The 21,184-nt window shown below is 46.0% G+C and overlaps 1 protein-coding gene across 1 annotated transcript; it reads right to left on the bottom strand.

Annotated features, from left to right (window-relative positions):
* Positions 1-7,541: 7,541 nt before the first annotated feature.
* Positions 7,542-10,595, bottom strand: LOC131911227 (tubulin beta-2B chain). The gene is made up of 4 exons (XM_059263201.1): positions 10,416-10,595; positions 9,542-9,650; positions 9,172-9,282; positions 7,542-8,816 (listed from the first exon to the last, which is right to left on the bottom strand). The coding sequence occupies exons 1-4, from the start codon at positions 10,470-10,472 to the stop codon at positions 7,756-7,758; spliced, it is 1,338 nt and encodes a 445-aa protein (XP_059119184.1). The 5' UTR covers positions 10,473-10,595; the 3' UTR covers positions 7,542-7,755.
* Positions 10,596-21,184: the final 10,589 nt, after the last annotated feature.

Here is a 21,184-nt window from a genome sequence, read left to right as displayed (position 1 = left end):
TTAGCCCATTATCATCATGGCAGGAAGTATGGCAGCATACAGGCAGACATGGTGCTGGAGAAGGAGCTGAGAGTTCTATATCTTGATCCACAAGAACAACAGGAAATGAACTATCTGTGTTCCACACGGGGGCATAGCTTGAGCAAAGGAGACCTCAAAGCCCAACCCCACAACGACACACTTCTTCCAACAAGGCCATACCTACTCCACACCTCCTAGTAGTGCCACTCTCTTTGGGAGCCATTTTCTTTCAAACCATCACAGAAGTGATTAAAGAAGACCCTTGACACTGACCTATGGCCTCCATGCACATGTGCACAAACACAGTAACAAAAACATGAGCACATTCTTTAACATGTGTATACACACACACACACACACACACACACACACACACACACACACGGCTGAGGAACCCTTGGGAAGAAGACATACAGTGTATTCTGGGAAGAGAGAAGGATATGTATCAAGGTGAAGCGAGAGCTGAATGTGTTATACAGCTTGCCATGACTGGGACAAATGCCTGAGATAACATGCTTAGAACAGGGAAAGCTTGTGCTGGCACATACCTGGGACACCAGGAGGTAAAAGTGGAAAGAGCAGAGCTTGGAGTTAGCCTGGACCACTACACAGTGAGATCCTGTCTCAAAAAGAGAGATGGAGAGGGGTGCACTTGGGCTTTGGCCCACGGTTGTATGCCCCTCTTAATTTTGCTACTGTGGTAAGGCAGCTTGTCACAGAAGGGGCACACTGTAGAGTGATACCAATCTCCTTGTGGCTAGGAAGTAAAGAGGAAGAACAGGGTCCTAGCATTCTACCCTCCCTTCTTTAAAAAAAAAAATGGCGTGTAGAGGTGTTTTGCCTGCATGTATATCTATGTGTTATGTGCATACCTGGTGCCCAAGGAGGCCAGGAGAGGACATTGATTCAATCTCCTGGAACTGGAGTTGCAGATGGCTGTGAACAATATGGGTGCTGGCAATGGAACTGGGTCTTCTGGAGGAGTATCTAGTGCTCCTAACAGTTGGGTCATCTCTCCATCCCTCAGAATCCCCTTTGAGGGCATTTCTCCATTGACCAGAAGACCTCCCACTAGGCTTTACCTTGAAGTTTCCACCACCTCCCAATAACTCCATGATCTGGGGACTTTGGAGAGACAGCATAATGGGAAAGCACAGGACTGTCTATTGGAGATGAAATTTATAACAAGAAGACTGCTTCTTGGCTTTTTGGCTACTGTCTAGTGTAGGACTCCTACAGAGAATGAGAGAGAATAGCAAGGTAAGGAATGTGTCAGATGGTCTCAGGCTCCTTGAATATAGACTTAAGCCTGTTGATCAGCTGAAACCTTGGAGATTTGCATGTCTATGGATCAGGCTCCCATGCTGAACACTTTGTAACTGGCTGTTATCCCTTTTGGGACAAACCTTAAGCACTTCAGAGTCAGAAAACCAAGGTGTCCGTGTCTTTTACTTACAATGGAATGATTCCAGAACAAGTTGCTTAAGTTAATTCCCTGAATGCCAAGGTTACCACTCCTCTGGCCTCTCTTCATCCACCTGAAAACACATATGATCCAGACTGATCACTGTCCTTTTCTCCCCTGCCCCTAGGGACTTATTCAGAGATGGGTATCTGACTTAGGTCCATAGCCAGCCTGGCTCCTTCTCTGTAGCAATGGGGTGATATGAGCCTCAAGCTGTCACCCCTGGGGAGATCCTGGCAAAGAGCAACAGTGAAACAAGAAAGTGCAGAGCCCAGAGGTGATCAGGAGAGAACAGGTTCCAGGGACACAATGCAAAGCCAGTCCAGGCACCTCCAACTTTTGACGTAACATGAATTGTCATCTACAAAGTTCACACCTGAGAATTACACAACCAAGTGACAAAAAAAGTAGTCTCATAATGCCTTAAGTGAGTTTATGATTTTGTGTTGGTCTGCATTTATAGCTATCACAGGATATGTACATCTAGACTCTAAATATTGCTGTCAAAGATCTGCTTCTGGACTTTTCAACAATGTGAGCCAATAATTTCTCTTACTCCTTTTGAAAGCAAGTTTAAAATTCATTGGGAGCACAATAGTACCCGTACTGTGTAGTATTCCTGGAAAAACTAAGTGACATTGAAGGAGAGCTGGGAGCACATGTTCCCAAATACTGGGCGTGATCACTTTCTTATTTCCATGCACACTAACGCCACTTGGACCTCTGTACCCATATTATGAATTGTTTTATACAGGGATTCACACAGCTGAAGTGATATGTTAAAGGTCTCCCAAATTCTTCAATGGCAACTGAGGTCTCTGTCCACTCTACAGTATAGACCAAATGGTAATAAGCCTAGCACATAGTAGGTGCTAAGTGTGGATTCTCTTTTCTTTTCCTATAAACTGAGATACTAAAGCCATGTTGTGCTGTTCTGTTTTGTGTTGTTATAATAAAATCTCTGAATCATTTTCTTTATAAAGGACAGAGGCTCATTTTCCTCACACTTCTTCTAAGTTTGTAATATTAGCATTTTCTGGGCTCTGGTGAGGGTCATGGCTACGTTGAAACATAGTAGGAACAAAAGAGCCACGAAGGGAAAGAAAGGTCCAGGTTCAGTCTCATAGTCATCCACTTTTCAGGAGAGGAACTGCCCGTAGAGAACCACATTCAACCATGGTGCCCTATGACCTAGTTATTATCCTTAAAAATCACACCACTTCACCGTCATTACATTGCAGAATGAAGTCTCCATGTGATTATTATTGGAAACGAACTGCATTCAAATGGTACCACATACCTATTCAGTCAGAGAACTAAAAGAAAGAAACTATGAAGTTGCAAAGCAGCTTGCTAGATTCTGTCTCCTTTAGGGAGAGATTGTATCTCAGAGTTGTATCTATGAATAATGCAGCTGCTGAATGTAGAATGTGTCTTCCCATCTTCACTTCCACAGACTCACATGTCTCAACAGGCCTGCCAGACACTAGCCACCAACTGCCCATGGACATCCCACATACTCTTTTCTACCCCCTCTCCAGCCCTTTACCTTATGTTAGCTCCTGTCCCCAACCAATTTCCTGGGAACACCTTCCATGTGGCCACAGAGGCTTATTTTTTGTGTATACTTATGTGCCTTCCCTTATCACCAAATCTATCAAAGTAGGTCCCTTCCCTTTGGTAACCAGATACACAAGCAACAGCAAACACATTTGTGCTGGAGAGAGAGAAAAAAGATCCATCATTTTAGCTGTCCTGACATGAACATTTTATTGCAGATCATTGAACATGTTCTCTGTAAGTCATGGGTATGCTGTATTTGTTAGCTTAAAGTTAGGAAGGCCTCAAGATAAGAAGAAATGTTTGGATCCATAAATGGACAATGTCTACAGCCATACCATCCTGAATACTGTCCATCTGAACACTCCAGATCACACCAGAAATGTGGGTCAAGTTTTCAATTTTGTCTTCAGTTGCTTTAGAAAATAAGGCTTCTCCTCACCAGAAAACACTTCAAAGGCTTATCTCCTTTCCTAGTGCTTGCTCTCTTTAAGCCTAAGAGACCTATTTATATTACTCTGTGGAAAAATGGTTCTCCCCTCTACTCTCAATATAGAAAACTATACCCCCAAATTTGAGATGCCTCCTCACCAAAGCAAGCCATTTCTACAGTAAATACCACCTGGATATCCTCTAGTTCAATCCAGCTATGACACTGACTGCCTGGAGGCAGCATCATATCACACAATCTTAGGGCTGTGACCCACAAGACTGCCCTGCACCACAGATGCCAGTGGCAATCCAGTGGTCGCTCCCTAAACTTCTGACCAACAGCTGTAAATTGTGGCCTCCATTGACCTCTCAGATTTGATGGATTTCCTAGAGCAGCTTACTGAGCTCAGAGAAGCACTGAAGTCTACTGGTTTACTATAAAAGGAATTATAAACTGGGCATCAGATAAAGGGATGCACAACGCAGGGCATGTGGGAAAAGGTACAAGGTGTCCATGTCCTTGCTGGACAGACAACCTCTAGTCTAGGAACCTCCACATTAAGTCTAGCCTGGTGAACCAGTGAGTGCAGGAACACATACAGTGGGAGGAATAGGACCAAGTGGCTAGGACCTAGGTGAGAGTGTAAGGACCCCCCCCTTTTTATGAGAACCTCAACAGGCCTCATCCTGATGGTCTCCTGTTAGTCACAGCTGCTGACTAAGATGGTAATGGCCGTTATACTCAGAAAGTAGGTTGTCTGCTACAACACCTGTACTCTTTCAAGTGCTTATTTTTTTATGGTTTAAAATTTTAAAAAAGAAGAAGAAGAAGAAGAAGAAAAAAAAAGAAATGATGTGAAATAGACTGCACCAAAATAAATTTTTGTGGGTATGTGATAACCAGAATATCTCAAAAGAAACTAAGAGAGAGGGCAGTTAAGAAACCAAGGGAAGAATGAATCTGTTTCCAAGTGAACACATGACTTGACTTGGAAGCATCTTTACTTCAAAGGAAGCTGCTGACACACAAAGAGGAAATCAACATTCTAGGAGATGTCAAGCAGCTTTCCCCAGCAGATAAGTCATGCTAACCAGGACACCAGAACATGTGAAAGGGTGTCTGTGGGAGGGGAGTCTTAGCTGTGACACAGTTGTTTTAGGGTCTCTCACGCTCCCCAGCTTTCCCTAACTCCCCATTAATTTTCACAGGGTTTAATTCTGATAAAAATATTTCTCTTGCACTGGGTAACACATGCTTTTAATGCCAGCACTTGGGAGGCAGAGGCAGGCAGATGTCAGTGAGTCTGGTCTGCAAATCGAGTTCCAGGACAGCCAGGACTGTTACACAGAGAAACCTTGTCTTGAAAACCAAAAAAAGAAGAAGAAAAAATTCTCTTGCAAATATGATTGCATTAACACATGTGCACGTGGAATTTTAAAATGAAGAAATGCAACATCATTTTCAAACAGTGACCTCATTAGGGACATTTGAACAGAACCACACCAACCACGTCTTCAAGTTTTCCTTTGAAGTGAACTGCACAGAAAAAGCAGATTTTAGCTGAAACTGCTACTAGTCTAACAAAACCTTAGCACTCCTTAGGCCGATGCAGCTGGATAGGCCAATGTGGAGCCCTGTGGGAGTTTGCTTCCTTGCCTCAAGATAACCGAAATGCAGCAGATTTTATAATCTGGGTACCCTGCTTAGTCAAAGTGAATATCCTCCTTAAAGCACCTTAGGGAGGCACGGAACACTGTTAGAGCTAAAAACAGCCATGGCAACCACCACCCATCTCACCACTGCTGCCCCTCCAACACACACACCAAATCCCGTCACACAATGGCCACCTACCAAAGGAAATTAAACACAGTATCTCTTGAGGCTGGAGAGGTAGCTCAGTGGTTGGGAACACCGACTGCTCTTCCAGAGGACCCAGGTTTAATTCCCAGCACCCACATGGCAGGTCACAACTGTCTGTAATTCCAGTTCCAGGGGACCCGACACCCATGGCAAAACACCAATGCACACAAAATAAAAATAAATTTTGTTTAAAAGTGAAAAAAAAAAAACCCACACATAAAAAAATAGTATCTCTTATTCCAAGCATCTAAACATTTTTCTCGTCTTTGAGGTGACATAAAATCCAGAGCCATCTGCTTGAATGGTCAGGTTGGCATCCACCCTTCCCATCGTGCCAAAATAAGCTCTAGCTGTGTGCAGCCAAAGGGTTAGCTGGCTGGCACCTGCCTGTTCTTTTCTTACAAGGTATGAGAGAGATGCACACTTCCAGGATGCCACAAGGAGTTTGGCAATCATCCTTTCTCTTTTCCAAAGTTACTGTCATGGATCTGACAGGCTGCCGGAAATGCCCAGCCAAGGACAGGTCCAGGGAGCTTTGGCAGCTGCCCCAAGTGTTCGGGGCATTTAAAACCAACGTCGTCCTTCAAGGAGGTTGTTGGAAGCTTTACACTGGCTCAGTCAGGACTGACACCTGCCAGTTTGACATTAAATATAGAGTGTTGGAACTAAAGATCCCGACCCACTGAACCCTGCTCGCTCTGTCAGGTTTCTGTGATCTAGACTTACACAGTGAACTGCTGCCCTTTTCCACTTATGGAGCCTAGGAGTGGGATGGACTTCTTTTTAACACAATTCAGAATGACACTGCTCACCCTCCCCCTTGGAACTGCTTCCAAATATATTTCACCCTTTTATTAAAATAAAAATTCTTTATGCCCTCCTTTTAAAGTAATAGACCTATACAAAATGAAAAATATAGGGCCAGATATAAAATAGTATTTTTTTTTAGTTTTGAATTCATGTAAAAGAGTAGATAAATCCCAAAGATGGTCTTCTTGACTTATTTTCTTTTCCAGAGAAGCATATAAATAAGTTCTGCACAGTTATTTTCTACTTCTCATCCTCAAGTGAGAAACTGCCTGGCCCAGATTAAAGAAGAGTATCAGTGCCATTTTGATAAAGTACAGATACTCCCATGGAAGTATCTTAACTGAGAATCCATGTTCGACTGAACTCCTAAAGCTTCTTTCATTGTTGAATTCAAGTCTAGATCAAGCTTGAATACAAAGCTCAAGTCCTGGGTCTTCGTGGTAAGAATGTAATAAACTATGAAAAATCTTATGGTTTGTCTTTTTAAAGGAAAACTCCCAACCACTCCAAATTTATATTTCCAAATAAACTGAAATGAAGATTAGCACAAAGTTTATAAAACTGAACATGGTGGCTGGGAGAAAACCTGAGAATGTACCTATTAAATATCTAACGTATGTTCCTAAGTGCACATAACTTCATTAACTCAAAAAGGCAGGAAATCCCACTTATAGAAATAGCTTTTCTTGTGTGCACAATGCTACAAAATTATTCATTGTCACATTATATGAAAAAAGTCTAAATGATCTGGATGTCCACTGGTAGGAGCAGGCCAAATAAAACAAAGCATACCTGCGTGATGAATGCCCTGTCTCTTGAACACAGCTGTTGAACTCAGTGATATAATGCTTGCTGAGTGTGCAAGAAGGCCCCACATTTGATTCCCAGCAGCATGAAAATGATATAACTTGGTGATTATTATCAACATTATTAATAATGGCACCCTCCAGAGAGGAAGGCTGGATCAAGGACCGTAGGAGGAGAGGAAACTAACTTTTCACTCTGCTTTAAATGCTGTACTGTGCCTCTACATAACTGTTCAAATAAAACTTCATAAAGGCCTGGTAAGGTATCTACATGAAAACACATTTTGTGTGCTTTCAGGCAAGCAATCCTGCAGCAAACAAGTCATGTACCAAAAGGCATTTAAAATTTAGGTTGATTTCTCCTATTAGATTGAGTAGGGTCATTCTTGGTTGGTTTCAGTTATATTAATTCATACCATACCCAAAGAGGAAATGCCTCTGGACTTTCATTCTTTTCTAAAGGAAGAAAGTATTATGTGGTCAGAAAGGTGGATTTAAGTTGGTAATAAAAGAACTTAATAAAGAGAAAGAAGAGAAAGAAAAGAGGACACCGTTAGGACACAAAGGTTTATGTGATTTTAGCCATTACAACAGGAGTTCAGAAAGATCTCAAGTGTTACATTGATGTTATCAATATTACAAAAAGAGAAAAAAGTGACAGGCAACAGTGAAGAGCACCAGAGACCCAGCACAAACCTAAGACCATCTTTCTTCCTTCAACTGCCAAGGTATTTTCACAGATAAGCCCCCCACCCCCTGCTTTCATCTCAGCTTTCCCTAACCTTCTTGGCCTGGGAAACTCAAGCCTCATCCTCGCCCTCCTCCTCCTCGAACTCGCCCTGCTCATCAGCCGTGGCATCCTGGTACTGCTGGTATTCAGACACCAGGTCGTTCATGTTGCTCTCTGCCTCGGTGAACTCCATCTCGTCCATGCCCTCACCCGTGTACCAGTGCAGGAAGGCCTTGCGCCGGAACATGGCAGTGAACTGCTCCGAGATGCGCTTAAACAGCTCCTGGATGGCAGTGCTGTTGCCAATGAAGGTGGCTGACATCTTGAGGCCTCGAGGAGGGATGTCACACACGGCCGTCTTCACGTTGTTGGGGATCCACTCCACGAAGTAGCTGCTGTTCTTGTTCTGCACGTTGAGCATCTGCTCATCCACCTCCTTCATGGACATGCGGCCACGGAAGATGGCGGCCACGGTCAGGTAGCGGCCATGGCGCGGGTCACAGGCGGCCATCATGTTCTTGGAGTCGAACATCTGCTGAGTGAGCTCAGGCACCGTCAGGGCTCTGTACTGCTGGCTGCCCCTGCTGGTCAGAGGTGCGAAGCCTGGCATGAAGAAGTGCAGGCGTGGGAAGGGCACCATGTTCACAGCCAGCTTGCGCAGGTCTGCATTCAGCTGGCCTGGGAAGCGCAGGCAGGTGGTCACCCCACTCATGGTGGCTGACACCAGGTGGTTGAGGTCGCCATATGTGGGTGTGGTCAGCTTGAGGGTGCGGAAGCAGATGTCATACAGGGCCTCGTTGTCGATGCAGTAGGTTTCATCTGTGTTCTCTACCAGCTGGTGCACGGAGAGGGTGGCATTATAGGGCTCCACCACAGTGTCAGAGACCTTGGGTGAGGGCATGACACTGAAGGTGTTCATGATGCGGTCTGGGTACTCCTCCCGGATCTTGCTGATGAGCAGGGTCCCCATGCCTGAGCCAGTGCCTCCCCCCAGTGAGTGGGTCAGCTGGAAGCCCTGGAGACAGTCACAGCTTTCAGACTCCTTCCTCACTACATCCAGGACGGAGTCCACCAGCTCAGCACCCTCTGTGTAGTGGCCCTTGGCCCAGTTATTTCCTGCACCACTCTGGCCTGTCAGAGCAAAGGAGGATTAAATCAGCCATGATTGGGTTAAATCCCTTCTTAAAAAAAAAAAAAAAAAAAAAATCACGCCTCAGATATAGTTATTTCAAGTTACCACCAAGTGGACAATAAAAAACAATAATCTATTTGGTCATCCATGCAATTATAAATGAGTTAACAGAGCACACCTTTCTTTGAAAAAGCTAAGATGCATTTGTCTCTAAGTGTAAACTAAGACTTAGCCAGCACGCACCTGGATGATGCTATTTATGCTCTCAATCTGTCAATCACACTCCTCCACCCCTTATACCAGTGGTAATTGGCACCTTGTGCCCTTCTGTCTTCAGCTACGCCACATACTCACCGAACACGAAGTTGTCTGGCCTGAAAATCTGCCCAAATGGTCCAGACCTGACTGAGTCCATTGTGCCCGGCTCCAGGTCCACCAGGATGGCCCTAGGTACATATTTATTACCTGCAGGGAAACAAGAGCTGGCTTAGCCCTTCAGGCAATGATCTCTGCAGAGAAGGGCTTGGTACCACCTCTTTTCTGATTGGTACTACCCCCAAACAAAGAAAGGCCTATGACCAGGCTTTCAAAGGATTTCGTTGACACAGTAGAGGCTACCCCACCCTAAGAGTGGTCATCCTAAAGTCCACACCTTCTCCTGGGGCCGCATGAGAGCAGGGCATAGAGGTGCCGGAATTGAAGACGGGGAGTTAAAAATAATTACCAGTGGCTTCATTGTAGTATACATTGATTCTTTCCAGCTGCAAATCACTGTCTCCATGGTAACTGCCAGTGGGGTCGATACCATGCTCATCACTGATGACCTCCCAAAACTGAGACATAAAAAGTCTGCATTTAGCTATGCAACGACCCCACCCCGAATTGCAATGAGAAGCTCCCACCCAGTTTTAACAACCCGACACTGCAGAAGCTTTAATGAGTGGCGTGACCCGGGCACAGCCTTAGGGCTTGCATTGTACAAGATCAGAAAGTTGAAACTGGGCGGTTTCCCAGGCGAACAGCTGCTCTCAGCAGGAGGTAGGAATGGGGGTGGGGGTAAAAAAACCAGCCCAAGCCTGGGATTGCGGGTCACAGCCGCCAGTGGCGGCTGGAGACAAACGCTCTGGGACTCTAGGAGCGGAAAGAAAGGGGCAGGCGGGGAGAGAGTGAGGCCAGGCAACTGTAGGAGGGTATTTTAAATGCAAAGCACGTCCAGCCAGACAATCGCTCTCCTCCCCTCCCCCGCAGCTCGCCGGGTGTTCGAGCGAGTAAAATCAATTCTCCTTGCGTCCCGGCCCCTCCCAAAGACCGGCGCACACAGCCCAGCCTGCACACCCCTCCTTCAGGCACGCGTGGCGATCAGAGAGGAAAAGAAGAAGGGGCATCCCAAATTTTGAACAGTTCCGGGAAAAATGAATAAGATCCCCGAGCTTTAAAGTCGCCTCCGAGCACACGCCCCATCCTATTGCACAAAGCAAGTCAGATCCACCCTTGGCGAGACATGGGTCCACCTAGGATCGCCCCGTGCTCTGGTGCCCAAGTATCCCGAGGGGCGCTCTCCTAGCATTCCTCCCCCACCCCCTAAGCTGCGAGCCCACCTTAGCGCCGATCTGGTTGCCGCACTGGCCCGCCTGGATGTGCACGATCTCTCGCATGGTGCCTTGTTAGCTTCTTGCTGGCTTGGATGTATGTCAGTGGGTCTGACGGTACTCCCCTTCCACACCCTGTGCAGGGCCACCTGAAACTTAGTCTGGAACCGATGGGCTGAGGGCGACGGCCGGGTGGGCTCGGTCTTTTATGTAGGGAGGGTGGGGCGGACCAGACAGACCGCGCCCCCCAGTTAAAGCCCCCCAGTCCCGTTCTAGCTGGCGCTCTCCAGGCCGGGTTGACGTAATGCTCTGAGCCCCAGGGACGGTCCAGGGGGCTGGACTATGGGCTTGTGGCCAATCAGCGTGGGCGTGAAGACCTTGTGAGGGGTGGGGGTTCCTGGGAGAAGCTGGGGCGTGATCATTGTCTCGAACTTGAGGAGAAGGGGAAATCGAGTATGGGGAACTGGGAACTGGGAGCGTGAATCCTGCCGGAGTGTGGCGAGGCGGGGCAATTAGTACCATAGACTGGGGATTGAGAGAGGGCTGGTAATGGATAGGGAAGAGAGGGCAACTGGAACAGGTGCAGTCCGAGTGCGCACAAGGTAGGGGGATTTAAGCTAACAATTTGCGTTTACCCCAGCAATCCCTCTTCTAATGCTGGGCAGGCTTCGCCAAGCCAATGCACCTGGCGAAAGTACTGCCCCCTTCCTCATCCACGGAGATCAACGACTGTCCAGAAGCATAAGCCCCTTACATAGAACTTTAGGAAAAGACAGGTGATCCCAGGAAGTCCAATGTAATTGGAAAAACAGAGGTCCAAAAGATGCTGGCTTTGGACACCGTGGAACATCAGAGCGCGTTGCTCTCCTCCCATAGCATCAGCTGTCCTTGTCTTTGTCTTTGTTAACTCTATTCCTTCCCTGCAGTAGCAGCATTCAGGGGTAGAAGGACCTCTGAGCCCAGCCCTGCCTAACCCACTCCAAGAATATACAGCGTTCAGCCTGATACCAATGACACTTTCCACCCTGTGGATTGGCTTTTGTTCCTCCCAAGTGATGGAGTGGGTGTGGCAGGCCGTGCTGACTGAACTGTGCTGCGGGCAGACCGAGGGTGGAGTTCTGGGGGGCGGGCCTGTCGGGGAAACAAAGAGTTCACAAAAGCGTGGGATGTATTCCACAACTGAGTACTTAAAAACCAGCCAGGCGCTGTCCTTCCTAGCGTTAGGCTCATCTGTTGTAAGGAAAGGGGGAGGGATCCGAGAACTGTCTTTACCTAGAGCATTCGTATCTGCTTCGCCCACGAGGTCCCAGCCTTAATGCTGCGGACAGAGAGTGGGGGACACGCCTAAAAACTGCGGTACGGTGAGCGAGCCAGAGACCACCGCAGACCCTAGCGCACTAATACCAGCGCGTGCGCAGATGCGGTGCACACACACGCACTCCCTTCATACCCGCATTTTCTAGGTACTCGTGGAAGAAAACGATTCCTTTGTTACTGTCTCCGCGCGTGTGTGAGATAAACCTGAGTGCTTCTGAGGGAGGGAGGAAAAAGAGTGTCAGAGCCTGTTCCCTGCTATCCCAGGTTGGAGGTCGCGGTCCCCACGCGGGACTGGTGGTTTAGGAGGTGATGTGACCCCTTTCATTCTCTGGGGAGAGAGGCCCGAGTGACTCAGGGTCTCGCTGTAGGGTAGAGCTCGCAGCTGTTGAGCGAGAGAGGGCCTGCTAGAACCATCCGCAAGCTGTCATCACCTCTCCTTTCCACAGGGGGAGGGGGTGTAGGACGGGCTTAAAACTCAATTCTAATGTACAAGAGAAACAGCCAGAACAAAAGCCTTGCCGCCTGCGATTGCCAGTGTGCCCAGACCGGAGCTCTACAGCCATAGTTCTCCAGACACGGCTGCGGGTGCTGCTCAGGTCAGGGTGGGGCTGAGAAGAGGAGCAGAGCAGCAGAAGATGTGCCAACATGTCCACTAGCAGGGCTCCAAGGACCCAGGCTCTGACTCCGCATTTCCCCACCCAAATCCTCCTACAGATGCAGAAGCGTGAAGACGGAATACTTCCCAAAGTCACACAACGAGTTAATGACAGGGCTCGGATTGTCTCCAGGACGCCCAGATTTTCAGGGAAGGTGACTCCACACACGCACAGCCGAAAGGGCTATCCCAGGTGTAGCCCTAGAGGTGGTGGCTGCGGTGGTGCTCAGCTGCCCTGAAAGTAACACGGAGAGGGTGTCACCCGCAGTGCGATTGTAGATGCCGCTGTGCAGCGGTCTCGCCTAGCTGCGCCAGCCAAGGAGCAATCCCGGAGCTCAGGGGCCTCTGGGGGCTCAACTCTAAACCCGGTAATCTGAGCCTGCCTTTCTCACCTAATGGATTCCTTGCTCAGCTTCTGTTTCACAGGCAGATCTTTGCAAAGGAGCTGGTAAAAACTCATGTTTACGATTATATAGATGAAAGGACTCGGATTTCTCTTAGCGGAAGAGGTTTGGAACAGCAAGAGGTTTGGAACAGCGTGACTAGGAATCATTCTCAAAGCCGGACGCCCGTGGGGATCCAGCCTTTTGGTCCAACATCAGCTTTCTTTTCATGCGTTTTGCCCCATTGTCCCCACCCAACTTGTCATTGGGATTACGGTGTTGCACATTTTAAATTTTTGCAAAGACCTGCTTTTTTTGTGAAATATTGACAACAGCCCCTTCTTTCCCGAATGGCTTTCCACTCATCTCCAAACTTAAAAAAAAAAAAAAGAAAGAAAGAAAGCAACCTTATTTCACTTGACTCCAAGGTAGAGCTACTGGGAAGCAAAATCAGACATGTTCCCAGCATTTGTTTTTGCTTCTTTATATTAGATTCCTCTCCCTCTATGCCACGTATCAGACACAAAGATTTAAGGGTAATGTATTTCATTCAGTATCTCTTACATACCAATTAGTTTCAGATGCAGAAGCATCTCTGTGCAAAATCTAATCCAGCATTTTTTTTATATACAAGGAGGACCCCAAACCGTTACAATGATATGTGCTTTTACAATTGTCAGATTATTTTCAAGGGCAAATCCTCAACTGTGCATTTATTGTACACAAAGGGTCATTGTTTCAAGTAACTGAAGAAGTCGGATTGAAAGGAGACTTTTCATAAATATGTAGTAAATTTTGAAAATGTTGTTATCTTGATGCACAATGTATTTTGACCCATCTATTGAAATCACGGGACATTTAGTTCAGGGTTTTTTTTTTTTTTTTTTTCATTGCTAGCCTGCATTTGCCACTTAAGGTTCAGTTCACCGCCCCCACAGGCTTGTCTATGCAGCCTAGATGTACGCGGTTTCCTAGGCAACACACATTTTGCCAATGAATGGAAAGGAATCGAAAGAAAGACTGCAAAGGCTGCCGATCCCTGGTTATTTCCTCCCCCACCCATTCCGCTCTTCTCATTGCTCTTTGGTTAGAAATATTGGGAAGTTATCAACCCTAACATTTATGTAAAAAAGTCACACACCCAGAGAACTGGGCCTAGAAAGGGGTCGCAGGCCACCCACCCCCACCCCAACCCCGTATAGTAGCAGTGGGCGGATGCTGCGAAAGGGCTCCCGGGCTCTACAGTCTTGGCTCAGCGGGTCCAGGTTCACTTCTCGATTCTCTATTCCCTTCCCTCTTAGACAAGAAAAGCTTTTGTGCTGACACGGCGCTGTCCACTGCTCCAGAATTCAGGCGCTACCTGGGTGGGGGCCTCGGAACCCCTGTCCTGCCGCTATAGAGTTTCATAGGAATCAGCCACTCGGGCAACAAAAGACTGGGATCCACAGAGAAAATTCTGCATCGCAGAGAAAATTCCGCATCTTGAATGCAGCAAATGCACCCAGGCGCAGGCACCTTAGCTCTTTGTTTCTCGTTGAGGCTGGGTGTTTTCCCATGGCCAGTGCCCGTGAATTTTGATTTAAAAGGCCAACGTCCAGTCAGCAAGCCTTTCACATGGGAGGGTTGCCTCCCTTGTCACACAAATCGGCAGGAGGAGGGGAGCCTCTGCTTTTCTAGGGCATCAGTTCCCTTTCACGGGCTGCCTCCCCTCCTCCATCCTTAGCAAAGATTTTAAGATTCTTGGACCTGGAGCACGGGGAAGCACAGAAATGCTCCCAGTGCAGCCTGGTTAACTGTATTTCCATAGTACAGAGTCATCCTGGGACAAAAAACTAAACCAGAAGTACTCAAACGAAGCATGCTAGAAGAATTCTGACAGCCTGCCCTTGTAAGGTGCTGTGTGTGAAAGCCATTGGTGTGAAAATGGATCCCTTTTTAAAGTAGAGTATGCGGCACAGGATAGAATGGGGGAGCCATTTTAAGTTAAGGAGGCAGATTGCTGTAGTATCAGTGTGACCGTAGGCTGCCACCCACATTGTTCCACTAGCAACTGCTGCTTGGCAGTGTCTCCAGAGCTCATGTTCTCTCCAAAATCTACCACAGACCTCTGCTCGCTGTTTAAATAAAGTGAGAATACACATACATACTAACCCCTCTGCCCTTTGCCCTAATGAGCATGTGCCAGGACCTCTTAGCAAATCAATCTCTACTTCATTTCCCAACTGGTGGCCACTAATAATCACAGCATTTTTTTTTTTTAATTTCATTGAGAGGATGTCTAAGAGAATTTGCTGCTCCTTTCTAAGTAGCCTATCAAAAAACTTACCAGAAGGTTTAGTCTGGTATGCATATTCAAAAGATTAGCTGGGTGTAGTGGCACACTTTTAGTCAAAAGTGTGCCAAAAAGTAAATAAAAGAGGAGGATTGAAGACAGGATCCCTAAGAGTTATCTGTCTGCCCATGTTCATGGCAGGTAGTTCTCAAGAACCAAAATACGTAAGCATTGCAAGTGGCCATGGCTGGGTAAGGAGAGAAACAACATGGTCTGTATGTATATATGATGAAATATCACCCAGACTTTTAAAAGAAGAAATTCTGATACAAGGGCAAATCCCGAGACCATTACATTAAGTGAAACTAGCTCATGATAATAAGACAAAGCCGTACAGTTCCATGCATAGGTATTGTACAGAGGGGTCAAAGATAAAGAGACACAGTAGAAATGGGGTGATCAGGAGTTGCAGAGGGCGAAATGGGGGGTTATTTAATGAGTAAGGAATTTCAGTTTTGCAAGATAGTTGCAACATTTTGAACATAAAATCACTCCCTTGAAATCGGTTCCAAGATGTCACCTTACAGAACACTAAAATTCTCAGGATCTTAAGACGTTTATATAGAGTATGGTAGGATTTGCAAAAAGTCCACAGTCATCCTCCAATTTCTTTAAGTCATCTCCAGAAGACATAATATTAATAAAAATAAGTACTGCCAGTAGTTGTTGGGGGGTATATATGTTCAGCAGACATAATAATTAAAAAAAATAAAGAGGAAGGAAAAATGATCATGGATTAATGTTTGCCATGTGCCTCATTTTCAATGAGAGATCTTTGGGGGCATGGCTTTGGCTAAATTCTGCTGGAAAAACTAAAGGAAAAACTATGAAGCAAAATGTTGTGACAATCAATGACCTCTGTGGAGAGAAATGCATGGTTTTATAAAAGAGACAAATTCATAGCCAGCAGAATAGGAAAAGACATGTCAGAAACAGCCAGCTGCAGAGGAAGTGTGGACTTCCAAGCAGAGAAGTGAAGAAATGGGATGAGTTACGACCAACAGAGAGTCACCACAGCCCCAGATTGTGCCTCATGGCAAGAAAGCTCGTGACAGCTGCTCTGCTGTTCTCACTGCAGCAGACAGTGAAACATGCCAGCCTGGGGTGGAGGTGGGGAGAGTGCAGCAAGCCCTGAGAGTGTGAGTGGGTGTGTGAGTGGGTGTGTGTGTGTAGACGTGAGCTGGCCATGCCAAAGACCCCAATGCCTCTGTCTCATGGGAGTGGCAAAGCCTTACCTGGGTGAGGCTCAGGAGAATGCCAAAGCTTCCCCTCCTGGTTCATGTGTGGATGTTGGCAGTGTGTGCAGAAAATATCTTTGGAAGCTTTGCCAACTTCCCCCTCCCTGTGTCTACGCTCTGAAGACTGCTCCCTAGAAAGACTGACTGCACCCACAGAGATCAGCAGACCCCATCTTCTTGATGCAGCTGTATATCATGAGCTCTGCCTCCACATTCAGCTATATGCACTAACCCCACCTCTGTGTCCAACTGTATACAATAGGCACACTGAGTTTCTGGGTGGCTGCAATTATTCCATCAAAGAGTCCAGTCCACCAGATCCCAGCTCTTCTATGTGTGTCTGTTATTTCTTCAGTCTGTCTTTTCTTCATTCCCTCAATGCCCCAGTCAGATGGAATCCTAGGAACTATGCAATGATGCAGCCTGTGACTGAAATGAATACAATTTTACCAGAGACTTCCAGAGAGAGCCTTTCTACCTTCTCTGCCCACTGATGGGAGGGACATACAAATTCTGTCCATCACCCACAGAAGTGATGTGTTCTAAGTTATTATTTTGTGATGGAAGAGTGGTAACACAAATGGTTGATGGATGGTCCCTAGTGTGGTCCTGTGGTGATATATTGTGTCCCTCAACATATTGTGTACTCTAATAAGACTTACCTGGAGTCAGAGAACAGAACAGACACTAGATTAGACATAGAGACCAGACAGTGGTGGCACACGTGCCTTTAATCCTGTCACTTGAAAGGCAGAGATCCATCTGGATCTCTGTGAGTACAAGGCCACACTGGAAACAGAGCCAGGCATAGGTTTTAATCTTAGCACTTGAGATCTCATGCCTTTGCTTGGGAAGGACACATGTCTTTAATCCCAGGAGGTGATGGCAGGAAGCAGAAAGGTATGTAAGACGTGAGGACCAGGAACTAGAGGCTCTTAAGCAGTTCAACTGAGATCCTCAAGGGTGAGGACTCAGGCTTTCAGTGTGAGGAAACGGGATCCGCTGAGGAGTTGGCGAGGTGAAGTTGGCTGTGGCTTGTTCTGCTTCTCCGATCTTTCAGAATTCGCTCCAATATCTGGCACTTGGTTTTTTATTAATAAGACCACTTAGCAACTCGTGATACATGGTCCTGGATTGTCTGGAACGAAATATGCCTAGAACATGGGCCCAGGAAACTTCAGCAAATAATTCAAGGAAGCTCTTTCTTCTTCTAGTGATGAATGCCAAAGGCAACACTCGTGTTGGAGACCCTGGCCTTTTGCAAGTGTCCAACAGGGCATCATCAGAAGGGTATTTATGGAGTCCTCAACGTGGGGGAGGTGTTAGCTAGTCTTGTGTCAACATACAGACTAGAGTTATCTGAAAGGAAGGAAACTCAATTAAGAAAATGCCTCCATAAGATCTGACTGTAAGGCATTTTCTTAATTAGTGATCAATGAGGGAGGGCCCAGCCCATTGTGAATGGTGTCATCCCTGAGCTGATGGTCCTGGGTTCTATAAGAAAGCAGACTGAGTAAGCCAGGAGAAGCAAGCCAGAAAGCTGCACCCCTCCATGACCTCTGCATCAGCCCCTGCCTCCAGGTCCTGCCCTGTTTGAGTTCCTGTCCTGACTTCCTTCAGTGATGAATAATGCTGTGAAAGAGTAAGGTGAATAAACCCTTTCTTCCCAAAGGTGCCTTTGGTCATGATGTTTCGTTGCAGAGATAGAAACTCTAACTAAATGGGGGTTCCCAGGCCTTCCCAGTCTTTGTCTACCCCCTATTCCTGTTGGGCTTCTCTTTACTTAGATGACTACTGCATGAGTGACTTGGCTTTTCATGGGGATCAATGTTCATGGCTTCTGTTCCCGAAGAAGTTGATGCTAAAGTTAGAGGTTGTGCTTCCGAGTGGAGGTTCCCGTTCTGCACTCTTCCCACCCACCACTCAAGGACTTTTGGATCATCTTTTAAAAGACTCCTATTGAATGTCTTCAGGCTCTAGGGATGCCCCTGTTCTCAGAGCTGTTCACAGGAGTGTTTTCAGCCCCTGCCCCAAGGCCTTCTGGGTGACAGAAGTGGCCTAGTGGAACATCTCCATTTGCTGTGGTTTGGATACAGTTGGAGTGTGTGCCCCAAAGGTTCATATGTTGGAGGCCTGGCCCTCAGTGTGGTGATGTACTGGCAAGGGAACCTTAAGAGGTGAAGCCTAGTGTAGAGTGAGTAGTCACTGGGATCCTTGCACTCAGAAGAGATTCTTGCATTTCTCCAGGGACCCCAGTTAGCTCCCCTGAGAGCAGGTTGTTATAAATATATGAATGTGAAGCTCTCTGGTTTCCTGTCTTACCATGTGATCATTTTCCCATCCTGGCACCACTTAGCCATGCTATTTACTCAGAAAATCCTCATTAGAATTATGCAGTTGCAGGTACCATATTCTCAGACCTCCAGAACTGTGAGCTAAATAAACTTTTTTCTTTTTTCAGAATAAAATGCTCAGTTGTTTTATTATAAAAACAGAAAATGGACCTATTCATTTGCATCTTGTTGAGCTTTTTATTTATTCTATCTTACCTGAGATTGTATATCTTTAGTCACAAATGAAGATTCTAAAAACAAACCATCTTTAGTATTATCTCTCTGTTTTTTAGTGACTATAATACCAAAAGTTAAAAAACTAGTTTAGGCTTCATGAATACATTATGAAAACAATGTACCTTTAATCAATACTTTTAAAGTTCAAAATTATCAAATTACTTCACAAATTGAAAGAACCTTGGCTGTGTTGTAATTTGAAGTACAGTTCGGAGTTCCTTTGATTAATATTAATTTCCTCACCCATGAATCAAATGATCTGGATTCCATCCATTAGAGATTTGTTCCTGTGTACCATGCATGCTTGTATCCTGGAAACCTATCAGGATCGTGCTGTTCCTAAGAGGACAACCCAGTGCCTCTGCTACCTTTAAAGCAGACTGCTCAGACCCAGTTTTTATCATGAGCAGAGATTCCAGGGAGAGAAGGCTATCTTGAAATGGGAGACTTGCTCGTAGCACCCACAAAGATGCTGCGATTCCAGGTTCAGACCGAGCACAATTCCACAAGTTAAATGTCCTTCCAAGACTCACAGGAAGACTTGATCCCAAATTCATTTGTTGATAATTATTGGGAGATGGATTCTCTGAGGAGGACTCAGAGTTTAGTCATGAGAGTAGGATTCCCATGATGACATTCGTGACTTTTTAAGAAGAGGAAGCGACCTGAGGTGGCACTCTTGTTGAGTCTTGCCATGTGATGTCCTTGGCATGTGAGATATAGCACAAGGCCTTTGTCTATTGCTGAACAGATAGATGCCTATACTAAGTTCTAGGATGTCCAGCTTTCAGAACTTTGAATCAAATAACCCACTTTCTTGAAGATCTATCCAGTCTGTGGTGTTCACTTACCATAATAGAAAACAGACTCCAATGTGAACTATACTGTACTGGTGCCTTCCTGAATGGACGAAAGGGAAAAGTCTGATTGACTGTCTAAGAAGGAAGCCTTCATAGTACCATCTTCTAGCCAGCCATGTATAAATTTCATCCGGCACATAGAATTCACCTGACAAATATTCACCATGTGTTGGGCTCTGTCCTATGTCGCAGGAAGATAGCAGTGACCAAACCAAACACCCTTTGCTCCCCTGAGCTCACACTGCAGGTAAAGTTGTGGAATTAGAAAAGCAGAATTTCTCAGAGCTGTGGTTCATATCGGTTTTGTCTATTTATTTTCTCAGTCTTTAGGCTTTATATCATAGCTTTATTCTTTTTCATACCTTTCCCATTTCTCTGCTAGATAGTGTAGTGCACCTAAACAGTTAAAGGGCACATATGACTGATGATAATAAAAAGTGTCTATGATGGCTTGTTAGAGAAGGTGCCATCAAGGTTATCTGAGTCACACTCACACTTTGAGTACAGACACTATCCTGCTCCCTACCTCTACCCATTTTACTCTTTACTCACCTCAGTTTTCTGTTCTCTTTATTCTTTCTCTCTCTAAATGATACAGGAAAAAGATTCTGGGGAAAGATAAGACTCAGTTCCTTCAATCTTTGTAGGAGCCTTTCTATGGAGACCTTTGCCTTAGAAGGCATGTTGGGAAAAGTAAACATGCTTGCCACGTGTTGTAGCCAAGCCACCATGCTGTAGGGAAGCATGGTGGTACATGCCTGTAATCTAAGCACTCAGAAGGCTGAGACAGGAAGACCATAAGTTTAACACCAGCCTGGACTATATACTAAGACCCTTTCTAAAATTTAAAAAAAAAAAAAAAAAAAAACACTCCTCAATGCTATAAAGTCCTCCCCTAGACGTTTTCATGTTTCTTCATTGCACAGAAATACCACACAGAAAGGTGCCTCCATTTCCCAAACATACAAACCCATGGTCAAGTTCACTGCTGGAGTTTGGGAATGAGGCCCTTAGGTGTCTACCATTTTTACCATGACAATTTGATTTTAGAACCTAGTAAGAAGCTACATAATTCACTCAGAGGAGCAGCCCTCTCTATTGGCTTTCTTAGTCTCTCACAGGCTTTGACCTTGGACAAGCCACCCACTGGGTCTATCTTACGGCCCTCATCTGTAAATGGGAATAGTGATGTGCTGCCTCCTTCTTTCTCAACACAAGGAGCTCTGGGAAGAGTTTCGATAATGCCACTTGAGCTCTTCCAAGGCTGACCCTGCATGAGCCCAGGCTGTCGTTATGGGAGGGCTGCAACACATCAAAAGTCAACTGGTAGAGTGTGTGCAGCGGAATCCTCACCTTGACCTTTTGAATTCTTTCACACCCCTCGCCTGCATGAATGGTATATACGATGGGATCGAAAGGTTGC

The sequence above is a fragment of the Peromyscus eremicus genome, chromosome 5 (genome assembly GCF_949786415.1).
Source record: "Peromyscus eremicus chromosome 5, PerEre_H2_v1, whole genome shotgun sequence".
In the NCBI taxonomy this organism is placed as follows: Eukaryota; Metazoa; Chordata; class Mammalia; order Rodentia; family Cricetidae; genus Peromyscus; species Peromyscus eremicus.
This window is presented reverse-complemented; position numbering and strand designations above follow the sequence as displayed.